We start from the raw sequence: 18,869 nt of genomic DNA, 5'->3' as shown, positions 1-18,869 counted from the left end.
GGGTCTGCAAAGACACATTCTCATATTGGTGTACTGGTAGAAGCCCTGTATTCGTGGGTAAGAATGCAGATAATGCAAATAATTTCATTTAGTCTTATGAAGAAAAAAAAAATGTGTTTCTTGACATCAATGTTTGGTGTCTTTTTGAACCTTCCTCCCTGAGATTCCATTGCACAAATAAAAGGTAAAAGTTTTAAACAGATTTATCAGGGAGCGACCAGGACTGCCATCTTATTTGACAAATGAAATGAGAAGTAATGCAATCGGCGCAGACTGATCGTAAGGCAAATACCGTGCGGCAGTAGCCAAATGGTCGTACGGTCCAAATTCAAGCTCCTTCCTTTGCCAGCCGTCTCCGCGTTGGCTTGAACTCCTGTCCTCCTGCACAAACACACCGGCACATGCGCTCCTCGTGGCTGCCAGAGTCATCTCTATTCCACCACCTCTGTGTTCATTTCAAAGTCGTTAGGAGAGAGGTAAGTAAAGATAATTGGCTCATATATGCAGGGGGGCAAGCCTCCAGCACTTACAATGCCTCACGCACACATCTATAGAGGCGTAAATAGACAAAGATGCACACGCATGCACCGTACAGGTGGTTCATTAAGGTGCTTAAGTGAGTGAGGAGAATTGGGGGAGAGAGAGCGACTATAGTCATTAACAGCCACAGGCAGGTGGCATTACAGAGTCTAGCAACAGGAGCAGCTAATGACAGAGGAAAGGGAGGGGGGGGGGCAGCTGAGTTGAACAAAATTTCCTCTTCTGAGGTCCACATAACTTGCAGCCTTGAATCTGGATTAGTATGTGCATCTGTGGAATATTGGTCAGTGTTTGCGTGACTGCATGAAATTGTTTTGTGTGTGTGTGTGTGTGTCTGTACTGTGCCAATTCTTTGTCCCCCTGTCTTTTAGAGCAGGGAGAGCTCAGGGAAGGAGAGACCCCAAGATCCCAAATCCACAACGCAGCTGGCAGAGGGCGATAAGACAAACAGGCTCGCCCATCAGCACGCAGCTGAATAGGAGCAGAGGAGGAGGAGGAGGAGGAGGAGGAGATGAGTGGAGACGAGAGGAGGGGAGGAGAGAGGGAGGCGCACGGCGGAGAAATGTCACGCTTTTACGGGGCCTACAGTATGTGTGTTTGCGTCCACGTCCGCGCGTATGTGCGTGCGTTTGAAATCATACTCTCATACCGGGCCATTCGCCAGGGCCATCACTGAGTCCATTATTTCCCATCTGTCTGCAACTTCTTCAAACGCTCGAAATGCTGAACTTCAAAGAGGTCAGAAAGGCACGACGACATAAATAAAAAAAAAATTTTAAATCCTCTAATTTGTACCAATTTAAGAATGACTCACTCGTAGAAGAGGTCGATAATGAGAACTGGCCCTATTAGGAAATGAACAGAGTATCCTAAACAATGATAATGATGGAAGAATAGCAGATAAAGTTGCTTTGATCTTCAGCTTGGGCGTCCTAAAACTCCATTTAGTTAATTAGTTTCACACAATTTCCTCACGCATTTGGTTAATAAAGGTACGGTGAACATGCATCAGTGTCAAACAACCATCCTCAAGTGCACTGTATTTGTTTTCAGGACGCTACATGTGAATCTGAGAGGAGATGCATCCATTAGATTATCTTCCAACTGTGATCCAGAGTTACAGCCTGCAAAACCTGCGCTCCACACATTTGTTTGTGTGTCTGCACTAGAGTGAAGACAGCTACAACCTGAGTTAAACTGAAAGAAAAACCTAGATTTTGACACTCTGACACGGCAGCTGTCTCCTGGTGACAGAACACCACGTCTTTGTTGTCGACTGAGGTCGAGTCGGACGATGGAAGAGATGAAGACGCAAACAGAAGCCGAGGGATTATCCTCGTAGACCTCCCAGCGTTGATGCCACAGCGCGGGTCGCTAATTCAGCAGAGAAGAGAGGGATACCGGAGGAGATGGGAGGAAGAGAAGAGAAGGGATTTCCAGCTGATCCAAGGCGGCCTGCATTTTGACTAACAAATGAGAGACAAACGCCACCATCAGCATTACTGTGGCTCAAAAAATCCTCAAGACGCATCATTTTATTTTTGAGAGCACTGACGGGCTTCCGTTTTTTTTATTACATACATTTGTCTCCATCTTTCTCAAACTTTTCTTTCACTTTCTCACTCTTTGTCAGGACAGTAAGGGTGTCTGGCAAAAACCTTTCATCACTTTCATCACTACCTATTTTTTTTCATATGATAAAGGTGGTCTCTGTAGGCAACAGCAGCGCCTGTTCACTACTTCTATCAAAGTTCGAGTCATTAAAAAAAAAAACACAAAAGCACCCATCATTGCTTATTAGAGCAGAGAGGTAGTGCGGTCCTCATTGTTCCTTTCTATCTTTAGACCATCTATCTCAAAGCGAAGTGAATCGGGGGAGCAGAGGACAGTTTAGACGCGGAGGGAGGAATTCATCTCTGCTGCTGTAAAGTCTCAGTAAACAGACGGGGGAAAGAGGAACACACACCTGTCTGTTTTCTCTCTCCACGTCTCTGTTGGAGGTACACCGAGCATACATACAGAGCCTGTCGTCTTCCCTTCGCAGTGTTTTCCCCGCTGTCACTGTCTGCCTCAAAGTACAAAGGGAAGCAGAAGATGGGAAACTGGGAAACAGGAAGATGCCATTTTCCTGTCTGACTCAGGAGCACTGGTGCACAAAACAACTCATGAGCGTGACACGTGCAGTCATTTCTGAGAGTGACGGTGGCGTCAGTGTGACTCGTGTGTAGTGTGAGATTCCCGTAAAGATTTCATATGAAATATTCTTTCGAGAAGAGAGTAGAGAGAATAAAGCATATGGCATAACCCAGGGATTGCACTGCATGTCCTTCCTTGATGCACGCGGCCTGAAGACATTTTGATCCACTTTAACAATGGAGGTTCATCAGCTGTGTCCACATTCACACGTTAAAGCCAGAGAGAATCATCAAATAACACGGCGTACTGACTGGAGGACAGCTCAAACATCTGTAAAAGGGTTCGGATGCTGACGAGCTGAGACTGCTGATATCAAACCACCACTAAGAACGTTACAATATCTACTTTTTTTTTCGCTCCTAATTTCCCCTTGCAGCCCAAAAGGAGGTCAGATATGTGTGATATAGATATATACCTGTACATACATTGAAATTTTGTCCCTGCATTTTGTTGATAGCAAATCGGTTCATTTCAGCGAGTGCCTGTTGTAACACACAAGACAAATAGCAGGATACAAACCGTCTGTCATCTTGTGAAAGGATAAAAAAACGCCAAATTCCGGGTTAGATATTAAATTTCATGCAAAGAGCAACCCCGCGACGTCCTCCCGGGTTTGGTTTTGCTGCTTTCAAGGACCAAATGAGAGAGGAGCTAAAAATATTTCCCATGAGCATTATGCCGACACAAAGCCGGGCTAAGAGGCAGGAGAGTGGCGACAGAGGTTCTTCTCTGGCGGTTTGGAGGTGATGATAGAGAGCAGCTGTGGCATTATAGTCCTGAATCAACAGATCAGCAGGCATCAGTCTCACCTCCACTTTGTGAGTGCGCGCGCGTTTCCCCCGTGCGCGTCCGCTGTGGCTCGGTTCACCGACACAGCTGGATGCAATGGCTTCTACTCTCTACATGGACGCTGCGTTAGTCTATGAAACTTTGATTTGGTTCACGATCTGTAAAAGGAGCTGAAGCACAAGAGAAGATGAGATCGGTGCCTTCCAAGTACGAAGCTATTTAATTTTCTTGAAATAATTGGCCCAAATGGTCATAACTGAGCTTATTACGAGTGTTTATGTCGTGGTGGGTGTTTTTTTTCTGGCTGCTTAACTGCATATTAGATGTTTTGGGGATTTTTTTTCCCCGTAAAACTTTGAGAGGAATGGGAGAACTTCAGAGTAAATAAAAAAGATCAGAGGCCATGCAGCTAGTCTGCGTTTTCAGTTTTTATACCATGATCATTAACACAGCGAGGGCCTCTAGAGATGACTTTTATCCTACTGCATCTCTCTTTCTCTCAAACTCACGTGGATTCACACAGCAGGAGTCTTTGATCAGTTTTTTTAGTTACACATTTATAGGGGAAAGGGGAGAAATAATTATAATTTGTCATCTTCAATTTCACTCTTCCTCCCACAGTTAAAAGACATGCTGGTTAGGTTAACTGGTGATTATAAATTGGACATAGGAGTGAGTGTAGTTGTCTGTCTCCGTGTCCCGTGCAATAGACTGGAGACTTGTCCAGGGTGCATCCCTCGTATGGGATAGCCTCCAGAAATCCCACAACAAATGAGTTGTCACTAAGTATCAAAAAACTGTCAAACTGTAGCAACTTTTGCAAATGGTTTGTTGCAAACGAGTTATTTTTTTCCTTCTACACCATATAATTTTAAATAAATGCTCATTCAGTCTTCAACTATGGCCAGTGACACGTGACTGTATAGTGACTATATGGAAAATAAACCCAGGACTAAACATGTATGCCAACAAACTAACAAATGACAGCACATTGTATGTGAGTGTCACTTAAGAGCTGAGACACCCCAATGCTAAAGGGGTGACCACTTCAGAGAGTTAGTAGGACTCTAATTCTTGACTGAAATACTCCATCTACTGGTCTAGCGTGGCCTTTTACTCAATCAAAGTAAAAGGGTCCTGAGTAATTCACTAAATCACTAAATTGGAGCTCAGACACCTGGGGTTAGCAGTGAACAGAGACCTCACTCCTTCGCATCTAAAGGAAACCTTGCAGGGAGATGATTCTGGGAGAACACGTGACTCACATCAGGCCTGGCAACACCTCTGGATCCCTCATGAGGATGCTTGCTAGTTTATGGATATGAGGAACACCATGCTTGGCAGGTTGCCATCACGGTCCAACTTCAGAGAAGCAAATGAAAATGAATGGGTGGGTAGAGTAGACTGCACACAGTGTCTGCTAATTATATCTGTCTAGCTCAGATACTAGATGGAACAGGGTTTAAAAATGACCTGATTACAAAAGATTAGTCATTTTAACACAATCAAATAATAAATATTTAGGTAAGGATCCCAATGATTTTGATAATTTTTTATGAATTATGACTTAATATACCTTTTTTATAGTTCACCCTTCAAACCCAATGTGTTGTCTGAGGTTTGTGCAAGCACACTTGATGTAATTATATCACGGTTCTGGCAAGTGGCTTCCGAAGGCTGAGACTTTGCACTTTACAGCCAATATTGCGTAAGGAGTGTATGGCCTCCCCTGGAAGGTTATCACAATCTGTTTGTAAGGGCTCAATAAACTTTTCAGTGCTCAAGCCCAGCTGTCTAGCTTCAAAATTGTCCACAGGAAATAAAAAAGGTGGAAAACAAGAAAGATTTGCATAATTATAATCACAGAAATGTGTGGAGAAATTACGACGCAGCTAGCGTGCATGCGTGTTTGCACGCATGAAAATCAGCACTATTGTGAGGGAGTTTGTTAATGATGCATTTTCCACAGTTGGTGGTCGCTCTGAGCTTAATTTTTCAGGCCTGGGAACACCTGCTGTTTCCTCATCAACTAGAAGTTAGCACCATTTAAAAACTGAAAAGCAACGAGGACAAAATGTGAGATTGAAATCTTTTTTCTTTTCTTTTCTTTTCTTTTCTTTTTTTTAGGTCTGGAAACACAAACCCGAATAGAACCCTGGTAACTACTGATATCTAGTCTGGTATCTAGTCTTACACAACAACATTTCAAACAGGCAAGGCTCACAAAGAAGTCCATCATGTAAATAGCTACTACAATGTCTAAAGTGAAGAGTATCAGTAAAAATAGTATATAGAGTAGATATAGATAAATAGAGTATAAATAATATTTAATATGACGAAACCTGCTTAGGAGAGAACATATGTATATGTGGCATCATATATACACATACTGCATAGAGTGTGCGACTGTTTTCACTCCCTTTTCACATTGGCATTAAACTATTAACAGACTGACATGTTAAAAATTCATACGTTTGGAAAGAGGGCAGCAAGTTGCATTAGAAATGTTTTACCGTGGAAGTATCCAAGATGGCCTGTTGATGCTGTATATGTTAGATATATGTTCCTTCCATTATTATCCATTATTAATCTGAAGTTGTTATAGTCTATTTACGACTGACTCATCTCTCGCAAATGACGTGTGATGGACAGAAAGACGTCTGCGTTTTGCTTCTTACCGTACGACCTTAAACTGAGTTCACCCTCTTGCCCACACCCGACTGCAGGGCTGACATGAATGAATCCCCTCAGTGACAAACAACCCTTTCACATACAGACACACACGCATTATTTTCCCTCAATGTGCCCCATGCACTCACGACTTAAGCCCACCCAAGCATGTGAGCCGGACCTCAAACTATTAACTTTACATCCACTCTAATCACCATTTCCACCTTTGAGAGGTGAGTGGAAAAACCTCTTTACCGAGGCTGCCGTTCATTCATAAAAGTATGGCACGCAGAAGAGCAGAACTAAGAAGGACAGATGAAGGGCGGTTAAAAGCTGAGAGAAACGGCTGAGAGAGGAATTATGGATAATCTACAAGACCTGTGCCTCTCTTGACAAACCCTCTCTCTAATATCAAGATCCACTCAAGAATGTCAATAAGAGGCAGACGTTTCCTCAAACAATCCTTTGACACATTCTCAAAGCGACAGTAAAGATGTTTCCCTGTACGGCTGGCAGATTGCCTGACCTCTCAGTGCAAAAGCAGCTGGCTTGCACGAAGCAGACGAGTAAAACACGAATGCACACTGTGTTGAACCAGATCCTTAAAACTTACAAATCTCACTTTGGTTCAGCTTTACATTTTAAGAAACAACATTTTGCATTGCTAAACCCAACTGCAAGTGCAATTTGTGAACATCGCAGATGACATTACAGGACATTAAATAAATACATGTACACAGATGAGCCAGAAATAATTTGACCACACATGCTAACATGTGGACCCCACGGGAGCTCTGAAGCTTTGACATGTTGTCAGGAATTATCAGCAGATCCTGTAACTCATGTGAGTTGCAAAGTTGAAAATGGGTTTCAATCTGTAAGGGTCATAGTTTGTCCATCCCTAGCAGCCTTTTGCTGTTGCAATATTAAGCACAAGTGGCACAAACAGTTCTTTGAATGGCCGCTTTCTTTCTTTGAGGGTGTCCTCAAAGAAATTTTAAAATGCCCAGCAGGTATACTGGTTGCTAACTGTCACCCACTCACCTCAGCTACACTCACACTGAACATTATTCAATTAGTGCATGACTATGTCTGTACGCATGGTGCCTACATTGTCGACAAGTACTCAGAGTACCCCATAAACCATAATGAAGCTGTCCAAGTGTGCAGATGCAACCTGACAACAATATCCAGTAACTCCAAGTTAATTGCTACTGAAAAACATTTTTGGTAGACTTGCAACAGTTAAACGAATCAGGAGACAATTAGCTTAGCATAATTTAGCTTAGCATAGCAGACTGAAAGCCTGCTGGAAACGGTCAGCTGGATTCTTCAACTTTAAAGTCCTTAAATTTAACTTGCTTAACTTGCTTTCCTCCATCGCTCAACCCACAAGTTGACATAACAAAAATTACATACAACATATCGCAGATCCTGACAAGTCTACATTACGGTTTGGGTAGATAAAAAAAGATTTATTCATCTCTGACCTTACTTTAACTGGTAATTTGCTGACTTACAAGAGAGCTGCTTACTGCAACCCAGTTGTACTTATTGTCATATATGAATGATTGTTTAGTGTCGTTATATTGAAGCATATCTACGATTTAACTATCACAGGCACCAACAGTTAAGGGTTTAAATATTTATGAAGGCAGCAGAGTTAAAATAAAAATAACATGATAATTAGACAGGGATTAAGAAGCCAAAGAGCGAGGAGGGTGAGGAAGGAGGAGAACCACAAACTTCCCACACCTACACACATGTCCACAAGCCACACACTACAATAAATAAGACGACTGACATGTTAATATATATTATAATATTAATGTAGATGAAAATGTAGCTTTAATCGACTGGTTCCAGGTCCACATTGTGTTTATTCCTCCCAGGGAGCGCTGGAAGAGCCACGCCGTCAGTAATTTCACTCTTGATGCCCAAATCTCAGTCATGAAAACACACGGGAGGAAAGCAACAGGCCCATATTTCAGCACACAAATTTTACACAGGCCTCATTAATAATCGTTACCACCCTTAATGACTTTCTCTGAGTGTGCAGCCGAACGTGCGCTCCACTTCTCCTTAATTCACCTTCATTACGAGCAAACATCTTGCGGTTGTAAAAAGACGAAATAAAGACAGAAAATACGACCTGAGAAAAAAACAACATTCAGACAGATGCTCCTCTGACTTTCTTCAAGTACACTTTTCATGATGGCTTAAACTTTCATGCTGAGTAAGCGGAGAGAACGTGCGTCACCCTGACAATTTATCAGGTCACAGCATAAACACCTGAGCTAGAAACTCAAATTTAGCTCTGTTAGGACACAAAATAACAATAATAAATTATTATTCATTAACATCGTCTGTGTCCAAAAACTTGCATTTATACACACCACAAAGCAGAAACAGGAAGTTCTAGGATTAGCTGGGATGCTAGGAATTCATTGAGTGAGAGACTTCACAGTTTAAGCCAAAATGTAAATCGTTTCTCAATGTCATGACGCGCACACAACAAACAGCTGTTCATTGTTCTGCTACAGCGGTAGGTGGAGAGCTCTCAGAGAAAGCAGCTGTTAAAATATTCCACTGTGCCACAACGCGTGTCTGTGTTTGTTCACATACACTGCGTGAACCTGAGATCGGATTTCAAGTTCCGGATGAGGACGAGTGCAGAGATGCATTTTAATGCCAGGCACGACCATGGGCACTAAAAGCTGGCCACTTATGACCTGATTGCCCCGGTTGGATGTGAAAAGACAGAACATTGTACTGAACTTGTTCTGTCTCCAGGTCAACAAGCTGAATCATCAGAGGTTCACTTGGTTACAATGGTGTTGGACGCTGACGGACCATTAATCGGACTATTAATCACACCATTATCGCCCCAAAGCACCCACAAACTTAAGCAACAAAAGGTAAAACCCTGTAAAACCTCAATCTTAACATAATTGAGTCTGGAATTATATAAGAGTTGTCTTCATGTTTCATTGTTTCTCTTTTTCTTCCTTGGTGCTTCCGCTGGCTCCTGTACACAACATTGGGTTCTAGTCCACTTTTGGTAATGTCAGAAAGTGATGCACTGCTCCAGGTCGGTAATGATCCCATTGCTGTCACAACTGTCATTCCGCCAATCAATCAAACTTTTCCGTGGGTCTCTGTCTATGTGTGTTGATTAGTGGACTCCATTAACTCTTATGAAATTGTGATTCCAGGCCACGGTGCCCGGGGAGCAGCACTTACAGAACGTCAGGTTGCTGTGTGAGTAATCCGTTTACCGGTGCCAGAGGGAGATAGCGAGGGGAAAATAGGATTTTGAAGCCCCACAGGCAACAAGCGGTGTGCAATGGAGATGATTAAAGCAAATGGATTTTCAAGTACGCAAATATTTAGTTAGACCCGTAAAGTCTGCATCTTTACAATTTACAAGTGTGTCGTTTGGCATAGATTTTAGAGAGGGCGGGCTGATTCAACAGTCTGACAAGGCTCTGAGAGGCTCAACACAAAATTCCTCACTCAGCGTTTCAGCATTTCTCAATAACCCTCACTCACACAACTGTAATACCTTAAACCTTATCGCAGACTCCGAAATGCAATTGGTTTTGTTTCCTTCTACATTGTCACAGTCTGCATATTTAGCGGGTCGAGAATTTGGCTGACTTCAGCATCTCTCCAGGGAGAAATAAAGACCGAGCTGTCAAGAAGTGTCCCCTCTGACAACCTGGCCCCAGGCTGACTGAGGGGCAATGATGAGGGCCGTCATTTTAGGCCAGTGGAAAGGCAGCTAAGGCGTGCCAGGGAGCTAATGATGCTGCCTTCACAATTCCCGTTCTCTGCGGGGATGCACCTTAAACTTCTGAGACCCTGCGTCCTCATATGGGGGCGTTAAGTTTCAGGTGTGTCTCAGCTTCTTATACTGCTTTATTTAGACCTTTTGTCCTCATAAGTGGACTCTTTAGACTGCCATCTAGTGGTAGCGAAGGGTCAATACATTAGTCAGTGTAGTAACATGATGGCGGGTATTTCATTTCATTCTGCAGCCGATCAGAGGACGAACATGGACAAGGTACAAAGCCTAATCAGATGTAGTCTTTAATAAACCTGTTTGTTTATGCTTATTATCTTTTCTAGTTTGATCTAAGATGCACATTTAACAAATGCTGTCAATAGTAACGATTTATAGCAAGAGCTTGTTGTTCAAAAACTACTTCCAGTTCAAAGATGATGCTTAGTTTCTACACTTCTTAGGTCCCAATAAACCCAAATACCTCTGAGAAATTAAAATGCATGTAGAAAGTGCATTCCAAATTAAAGCCTGGGTCTCAAGAGGTCAAGAACAAGATTCAAATTGGATTCATGCATCAGCAGGAATTAGGAAGGCAGACAGTTGAATAGATGGAAATTGCAATTTTGGGTCGACTCATTCAGTGTGGTGCAAACTACTTTTTAAAAATATTTCGTGTTTAGACTGGGTATGCTTCTGTAATCTTAATGTCTGCTATCCAATGCTTGCTTCAAAACAGAATGATATATCACGTTTTGCCCTCAAAAAAAAGAAAAAAACGTTAAGATTTTGCTTCAATGCCTCCAGTCCACCTTAAACTCTCCTTGTGGCTCAGAGCAGCGTGGAAAAATCATTTCTACTGATCAGCACTGACCAGGACATTCTCCATTAAACGTTGCTTGATTGGGTTATCAGTTAGACACAGAGCGCACCGGGAGACATTAAGTTTATTCTGACCAGTAGGCTGAATGACAGCCATTGATCAGGCCTCTCCCACTGTGCTTCCTTCTCTCACTGTTTCATGGATGTGTACACACACACACACATATGTGTGTGCGCGTGTGTGTGTGCCTCTGCTCTTTTGTGTTATTGACAAAACCTTGTTCAAAGTTCTGTCAGAAGTACGTGATTGATTGTTAGAGCAACTGCAGGGTTCTGCTGCGCTGCCATGCCTCAGGCCAAAACCCTGTGTGCCTGAGTGTGTGTTTTGTTTGTGTGTACATTTTGTGCTTCTTACAATCTCCATGCTTTCCCTAATCACCCCCACCTCATCTCTTATCACTCTCTGCAGGGCTGTCAATCACACTGAAGCTGTTACTCGAGAAACACCAATGAACAGAGTAAATGGCCTCAGTAGGGTACTAAGCAGTAGGCTGCGATTAAATGAATGTTTCTTGACGTTTTCGTTTTTTGTGCTGTATCACGCATTCAAATGAGACCAAATTGCACAAGGGGAAAGGGCATAACATTATGACCACCTTCCTAATATTGTGTGGGGGGTTGGGCGTGCCTGGTCCGGTCTATGCGGGTGGTGACTAAATAACATCCACACGAATGCCAGGTCCGAAAGTTTCCCAGCAGAAAGTTATATTGTCAGAAGATGGTCAATGTTATTTAGTGGTTTTAATATTGTGGCTGATTGTTGTATATTCCCATACACATATAGTCAAAGGATATAACATACCCTGCGCTCCAACCCACTGTAAATTGCAACACATCTGCCCCTGCCCATACTGATGAATTACTCTCCATCTCACGGGTAGAGGCAGAGCTAATGGACAGAAAATCATCCTCTAATACAGATCACATGCTGTGAGTGACAGTGCAGCAGGAAGAGAGGGAAGCACTCAGTGAATGACACAGGGATCTGTCACACTCAGAGACACTTTGTGTCAGTCAATCAATCAGTCGCTTGTTGCTAAACATCTCTGACAGGTAGCGGTGTCAGAGTGATTTTGAGAGGAGAAAAAAACGCCCTCTGACTTCTTGTATGTCCGTAATGCTCTGAATCAAACATCTCTTTTGTTCCCCAATGTCCTTTAATTCCTTTATCCTCAATCTGTGATGTATCTTGACTTTTCCCAGACAAATAATACCCCTCTCTCCCATCTTCCCATCGCCTGTTGCTTTGTTCTCTATCCCCTCACGTCTTTAAATCTCCCCTTCCCCCTGCAGGCATTTATAAATGAATGTGTACACAGAGAAGAGGTGGGGGGGTGGGTTTAGGGAACCAAGGGTGAGGTGAGCAGGACTTATTTTAATTAACGATTGGCCGGCCCTCCGTAGGTTTGGTCAAAGTTTAAAACTCGTTAGGATTGATTCTGGCTTCCAGCCCTATTAAGCTACGGCCCCGCTGTGACCTGAGTGAATTGGAGAGGAGGTAGGAAGGATAAGAGCCGGACAGGGAGTGTGCATTCAGGATGGAGAATGGAAAAGCCGCGATGTGACACGGAGCCAGGAGCTTGAGCTAAGACACTCAATTAGAGACCAAAATATACATGATACTATTATATATTCTGGTGTGTGCGAGTGAGGACTGCTGGACAGGTTGTTCTGAAATATATTGGGACATTAGGAGGAGGACGGGGACGGATGGGTGGGCAATTATGCCAACGTTTTCATTTCAACATGCATACGTCCAATCCACTTTACCGTCAGAGATACACATTTGAATGTCAAAAAGAGCCCAGGTCTCAGGTGGGCAGCTTCCACATTATTACAGGACAAATGTGATTGATAGGAGTTGTGCATTAGCGGGATAAGATTGGCAGGAGGCACTTTTATAATAGGGCAACCAGCACCTACCCTCCGCCAAAGGCTGATGCTGGGATTTGCCAGGCGAATGCAATATTATCAGAAAGCTAATTCGTTTTTGCTTCTGTCCGTTCTTTACCACTCTCGTCCTTTTCCATTTTTCATCATGCCGTTCTTCCTTCCTTCCTTACCCCAGTGAAGTAACCAATGTGACAGATAAGCCTAAGTGAAACACTCGAAGCATTCCTCCATGCAGGGACCCAGTCATTTCATATCAACAATTCTGGCACTTCCACGAGGAACACGCACCCAGGAACCAAGATAGGATCCCAGATACGGCAACGTGTGTCACACTCGTCCTCCCGCATCCAGTGGCACATTAAATCAAGGCTTTTAATTAATGCCAGTGGCCATTAGGATTCTAGCTGCATCAAAAAGAGGCATGTCAAGACGGTAACTCTAGGCTAAACTCCCTCTGACAAGGTCAATTATGAAGGCAATCTTTCCTCCGGTATCAGTTTGGTGAGGCATTAGTAAATTATGATTCCACTACGGGTGCTCCGCCTCAGACGCAAATCTGGGATACGTGTCACGTGGCTTTCAGAACAGCTAATAACCTCCACCTCAACCCTCTCCCCTCTCTCACGGCTATCTTTCGGAATCTGAAGTGAAGACTGTACTGAAAGCCTGGCACTGCGCCGAATGTCAGTGCTTTTAACATCGCTCATTAAGAGTTGCGTGTGTGTGGGAAATAAACTGTCCAAACTTATCAAAGGCTAAACCCCTCCTAGGGGTTTATCCAAGAGCTGTGCTGCTGCACTTCAATCTAATTTTTGTAATAGTTCATGTTTGTCTATGTTTGCGGATGTGTGTGTACATTTGCACTGCGAGTGGGGCATTTGGGAGCGTGTGCTGACTGTTGGAAAGTAGGGAATCAGCTCTCTTAGCCAAAACACATAGTTAATCTAGTTAATGTGAGAGCCCATTCCCCACATACTGTACATCCCCTAACACGGCCCCAGGCATCGTCATCCAAACTCAAACAAGGCAGAGTTTGTGCACAGTACTATCATCTATCACAGGCTGTGCACATGCTGAAAATGACATTTTCTTTTTTTCATAATCAAATAATTTGATCATTTTTTTTATTATTATGGTTTAGTTCAAATGTAAGCCTCTGTTAACATGTGAGGAGCTGGAAAATACTATGTAGTTCTCCCTTGTGCCTCCAAAACAGTTGTGACTCATCAGAGAATGGACATGGGTCTTCTGAGGGTGTCCTGTGGTGTCTGGCTTTGGGTCCTATGGGTTGAGGGAAGGGGCCTCTGTGGATCAGGCTTGTTCCTACAGATACTTGATCAGTTTGGGAACTAGTGAATTTGGAGGCCAGGTCGACACCAAATGATTAATTTGAGAGAAACCATTTGTGGACTTTTGATCATTGATAAAAAGGCAAATTAAAATAATTACATGCTGAGCACAATTAAAAAATTTTAAAAAAAATTATGAATGAATAAACTATTTAAAACCTGAAATGCAACACCTTTGTCTTCTTCACCAAAGTATCCAATGATGCACACTGCAGGTACCAAACAAGGGATGACTGGCAGCATGTCTGCCAACCACTACTGATTTAGCCTTTAGATAATATTCCGGAGAGGGAGAAAAGGAAGCATGAGAAGGTTAAGATAATAGCCACATAAGGGTTTGCGGAGACACTGTTCATGTGTGTGTGCGTTTGTGTAGATGATATGATTCCTCTTGAGCATGGCTTGCGAGGTGGAAAAGGAGATTACTGCACCACACTTCTATAATTGCCTCTCATCTCTTGGCCATTGCTCTTAAACACAATGGGCGACGCCAGGCTACCGCACACTCCGACACATGCACGCACACAGCGGGGCGCACTCCAGTACAATGCAGCCGGGTGAGAGGGAGTTATTTCTAGAGGGTTACATTTCACTCAAATTGTGATTGGAGACCACCCACACTGCCTTTAAGCAACACAGGTCACCACTGCGTCTCTCTCTCTTTCTTTTTCTAATCTCGCTTGCACAAGTTGCTGGTAAGTAAGAAGAATGACTCACCTGTAGCCGTCCTTCCCACACACACACACACACACAAAAACCCACCTAAGGATGTACTCTCACAAGTCAAGTTCTCACATCACACCATTTCTTTTTAGTCAGGATAATGCAGAAAATCCCTCTCTGTCACACACATGCACGGACACACACTGGGCCCCTTCGCAGGGAGAAGCTCCTATAAAACAAAAAGAAATGTTACAGAGAAAAGACCAGGAATATTCCCCCACAACTTTAGCTGCATCCCATCTTCATTGCACCGACACTCAGACAGAAACATCTTTAGCAACCGTGCACACCATCAGAGCGAAGTATGTTTCAATGTTGACACCGTCTTACAAATATGAACAAACCAACCAACACACATCCTCTTAGAAGTGATTAATAACTATGCCACAAGTAAATTGCTCTGGCGCATTGAATGGCTTAGTGCCGCTCCCTCTCTCTACCCCCTTTGCTCAACCATTAAAATAGCAATATGGCTTCTTGTGGACATTCAGACACAGGGGACAATTTCAGTCAGCTGGCATAAAAAGAGTGGAGATGAAGGAAGAAAGGGGACAAACACAGAAGAACAAGCGGACATCCACTGTCACGTTTTCTCATCTCTAAGACATAAATCATAAATCACTGTGTGTGTGTCTGCAACAGATTACAGTGTGAGTCAAAGAGAGCCATCCAATTTAAAAAAAACAAACAAACAAACAAAAAAAAAAACAATGCAGCTGATGGATGTTTTGGGATTCAGCAGAAAGAATATTATTTTGAACTTTCAACAAGGAACCCTAGAAAAATTGAAGCAGTTTCTTAACACGCCCACACATACCCACACAGTGCTCTGATAAAACTCACCAGGCAATACCCACACACACTGGACGACCACTGCTGACACACTAGCATTAGGACACTCTGCAATCTTCTCGTAATTAAGGATGCATTAAAATTGTGACAAAGCACCGCTTAGCTGCAAATGAGATTATCGCGTCCCCGTTGAGCCCGAGGCGTACAGCTGTCTGGACATGCACAACTTCCCCATTGCGGGTCTGATGTGTTCAGCAATAATTTTATTTCGGCACTTAACGGGCAAACAGGTCCTCGCATAAGCAGGGAAAGCCGTGCGCTATAATATGACAATGGAAGGCTGCGGTGGCAAGAAAACACCTCAAGAGAGTGCTCAGCTCCCAAATGAGCACATACAAAAGCATATTGGCGCACGCGGGCATCCGCGAACCGGTTCATTCCATCGCCATAAAACTAATGTGTGCCTCATCTGTGCTAATAAAGTGGAGGCACTGTTGTCAGCACTCTTACCCCAGACATACACAAAGAAGACAACAAAAGCATCTCTGTGGCATTATTGAACTGATGTGTTTTATTCCAGTTAGAACACAAACGAAATTACGCACACATTTACGCCTTCTGGAAGTCAACAAGAAGCTGTATTTCAGAGATGCCTCTTGCACTTGCAGATAAAAAAAAAAAAGCGCCCCTTTTAAAGAGTGGCCCAAACTTCGCAGATAGAGCTCATGTGAGAGAGATTTCCGTCTGAAATGACAACGCGCCAAAGCAGTGCAGTGGAACAATTTGGGCATAGGTGTTACCAAACCGCAGCGCTTTCTCACAACAGCGAGCGCACCAACAATAAGGTGGTCTCCCTAAACCGAGCCAAGCCGCTTGTTTTACGGTCATTGACAAGAAAGAAAATCAGCATTTTTCAACATTACGCACCACATTACGCAACCACATTTTCATGCAACACAGACATGCATATTTTTCGAATCAAATATTTTTCCACTTGTCGAGCCCTCATATTCATATAGACTTAAAACGCATTCAAATAAAACATGGTGGATTACATTAAAAGAGTTGCGCTACAAATAAACTCGTACATAAAAAAAATAGGAGTGTTTTTTCTTCTTTTTTTCAATTGATGTAAGGTGAATGGCGGACAGGTTGTGACATTTACAAACCACCTGAAGTTAGGTGGACTAAGGTCTTTACACGTTATCGGGTCTTTACATTTAATCTTTTAGGAGTTTTTTTTCCTCGCATACAATTTTAAAACATCCACCAATGTTTCGGACGCCGGTTCACTCACCCGTCAGCTGGTCATAGGATCCGTCCAGCTCTCTGGAGTCAGACAAGCTTTGGTCGCGGTTTTTCGCCTTCATATTCCCCGTGTGCGCCGGAATGTGGAACTGTGGGAGAAACAGCTGATATGTTGGTCGATTCTTGTGGAAAAAAATAACTGTGGTTTGTTTTTCGCCTTCACGGAGGACGGCTACAAGGACACTATCGTTAACAAGTCATAGCTTTTGGCTTTTGCCAAGAATAAACAGGAGGTCCCTGTGTTGTATCGTTATTTCCCGTGTCTGCTTTCTGTGTGCGCTCTCGGCATCCAGAAGCTGAAGAGTGAACCAAGCGCGCTTCTGGTCGCCACTCTCACATGGGTAGGAACGCGCGCACCCACCCATTTACACACAAACACGCGCACACAGAGAGGGAGAAAAAGATGAGACGAGACAAAAGCAGAAATATTAAATCTGGTTATGGTTTATTGAGCTCTTGAAACATGTACGAGTGGATAAAATATGTATATGACAATCCCATTTGTCTCCATTGGTATCTATGTATGTGGCTTCAATCATCCACAGCTGGTCCTGTTCCTGAGTCTCTGCCATTAATATCAGCATCACATCCTCCCTTAATGTTCTCCACTGAGGCAGAGCCATGTCAGTTGTGTACAGAGACATCAGGAGGAGCAACAAGGAGAACACTGCTGCTGCCAGGCAGAGGTTCTGACTATATCTGATCTATAAATACTCACTGGCTCAGAGAAGCCTTGAGTCTGTTCATTTTCTTCGCGGCTCCCTCCCTGTGTCTTTGCCTCATTTGGCCCCACTACTACTGTGATATTTGGCCACAATATGTCCAGCAATCTGTCTTTGAGGCCATGGTTTGCATTAAATCAGGCTTTGCATCAAGGAATCTTTCCATTCCCCTATCCATCCACTCATTCATTCCTTCATCACGTGCATGAACAGGTGAAATATTTGTCAGCGTGTTGGTGTGTAGTGAAGATATTTGTAGATGCCTTTGTTGAAAAGATCCAGATGAGTGTAAACTGCCATGTGCTGCTGGGTGCCGTAGACCTCTCCCAGTGCTCTGCTCAGTCATCCATTCTGCTCTCACAGGCATCCGCTGACATAAGAATCTGACGTGTGTCACTAAAAGGTTGGCAGTTCGACGCTGGCTTCATTTAAGTGTCATATCTGTCAGTGAAATTATCATTTAAATGTGTATTCGTCACATGAAGCGCTCAAGGCGCCACCGGCAAATGCTCTCAGCATGTAGTCCTCAACCTGTCTGGTACCTAATGGGAATATACAGTTGGGATGTAGGTGGGTTCTTTTTCTCTTTTGCATACGAAAAGTTTGTTTCTTCAGTTGTTCCACTGCAAAAAATAAATAAGACTTACATTTCTTAGTAAGATGTCTGGGTTAGTGTTCACAATAAAGAATAATTACGACTTCTGCGCTTGTGGCACATTCGATGAAGCTACAGAAGCTCGGATCCAGTAAAATCTATAGAAGCTTTTGTGATTTTTCTCCCCGGCGAGTTTTGGAAATCACAGATTCGTAGACGTGCTTCTGAGATAGTTCACCTGTCCCTCGTAACAATTTGAATTGAATCTGCCCACTGCTGCTCTCCTCAACAATGGACAAACGTTAATGTCACATTAGCTGGTCATTGTTTTAAGCACACACCACAATATTAATCTGCAGCTCACACGTGCGTGTTTGTATTTCACATTGGCTCCTCGTAAGTTTTAACGGCCGTGCTGTGGTATATGGTGCTCAGGATGTCCATTACCATATAGATGCCGACATGGTTGATTTATTTGTGATCATTTACAGTTTAAGCGTGTACACTATGACTGAATGGCATCAAAGCACCTTCGAAAAAGAGGTGAGTTAAGGTCGTAAAGAGTTGGATGTTCCCCTCCTAAGCTCAATTTAAACCCTGCGCGCTGCCAATAAGCAGAGGGAGGC

The 18,869-nt window shown here is 43.3% G+C and overlaps 1 protein-coding gene across 2 annotated transcripts in view; it reads right to left on the bottom strand.

Annotated features, from left to right (window-relative positions):
• Window positions 1–17,221, bottom strand: part of LOC125018799 (Kv channel-interacting protein 2-like) — an 81,163-nt gene extending 63,942 nt beyond the window's left edge. For both annotated transcript variants that reach the window (XM_047603147.1, XM_047603151.1), the window contains exon 1: window positions 16,916–17,221. In XM_047603147.1, coding sequence (XP_047459103.1) covers window positions 16,916–16,988 — 73 coding nt within the window. In that variant the 5' untranslated portion in view covers window positions 16,989–17,221. The remainder of the gene's footprint in view (window positions 1–16,915) is intronic.
• Window positions 17,222–18,869: the final 1,648 nt, after the last annotated feature.

This window comes from Mugil cephalus, chromosome 13 (genome assembly GCF_022458985.1).
Source record: "Mugil cephalus isolate CIBA_MC_2020 chromosome 13, CIBA_Mcephalus_1.1, whole genome shotgun sequence".
Lineage (NCBI taxonomy): Eukaryota > Metazoa > Chordata > Actinopteri > Mugiliformes > Mugilidae > Mugil > Mugil cephalus.
This window is presented reverse-complemented; position numbering and strand designations above follow the sequence as displayed.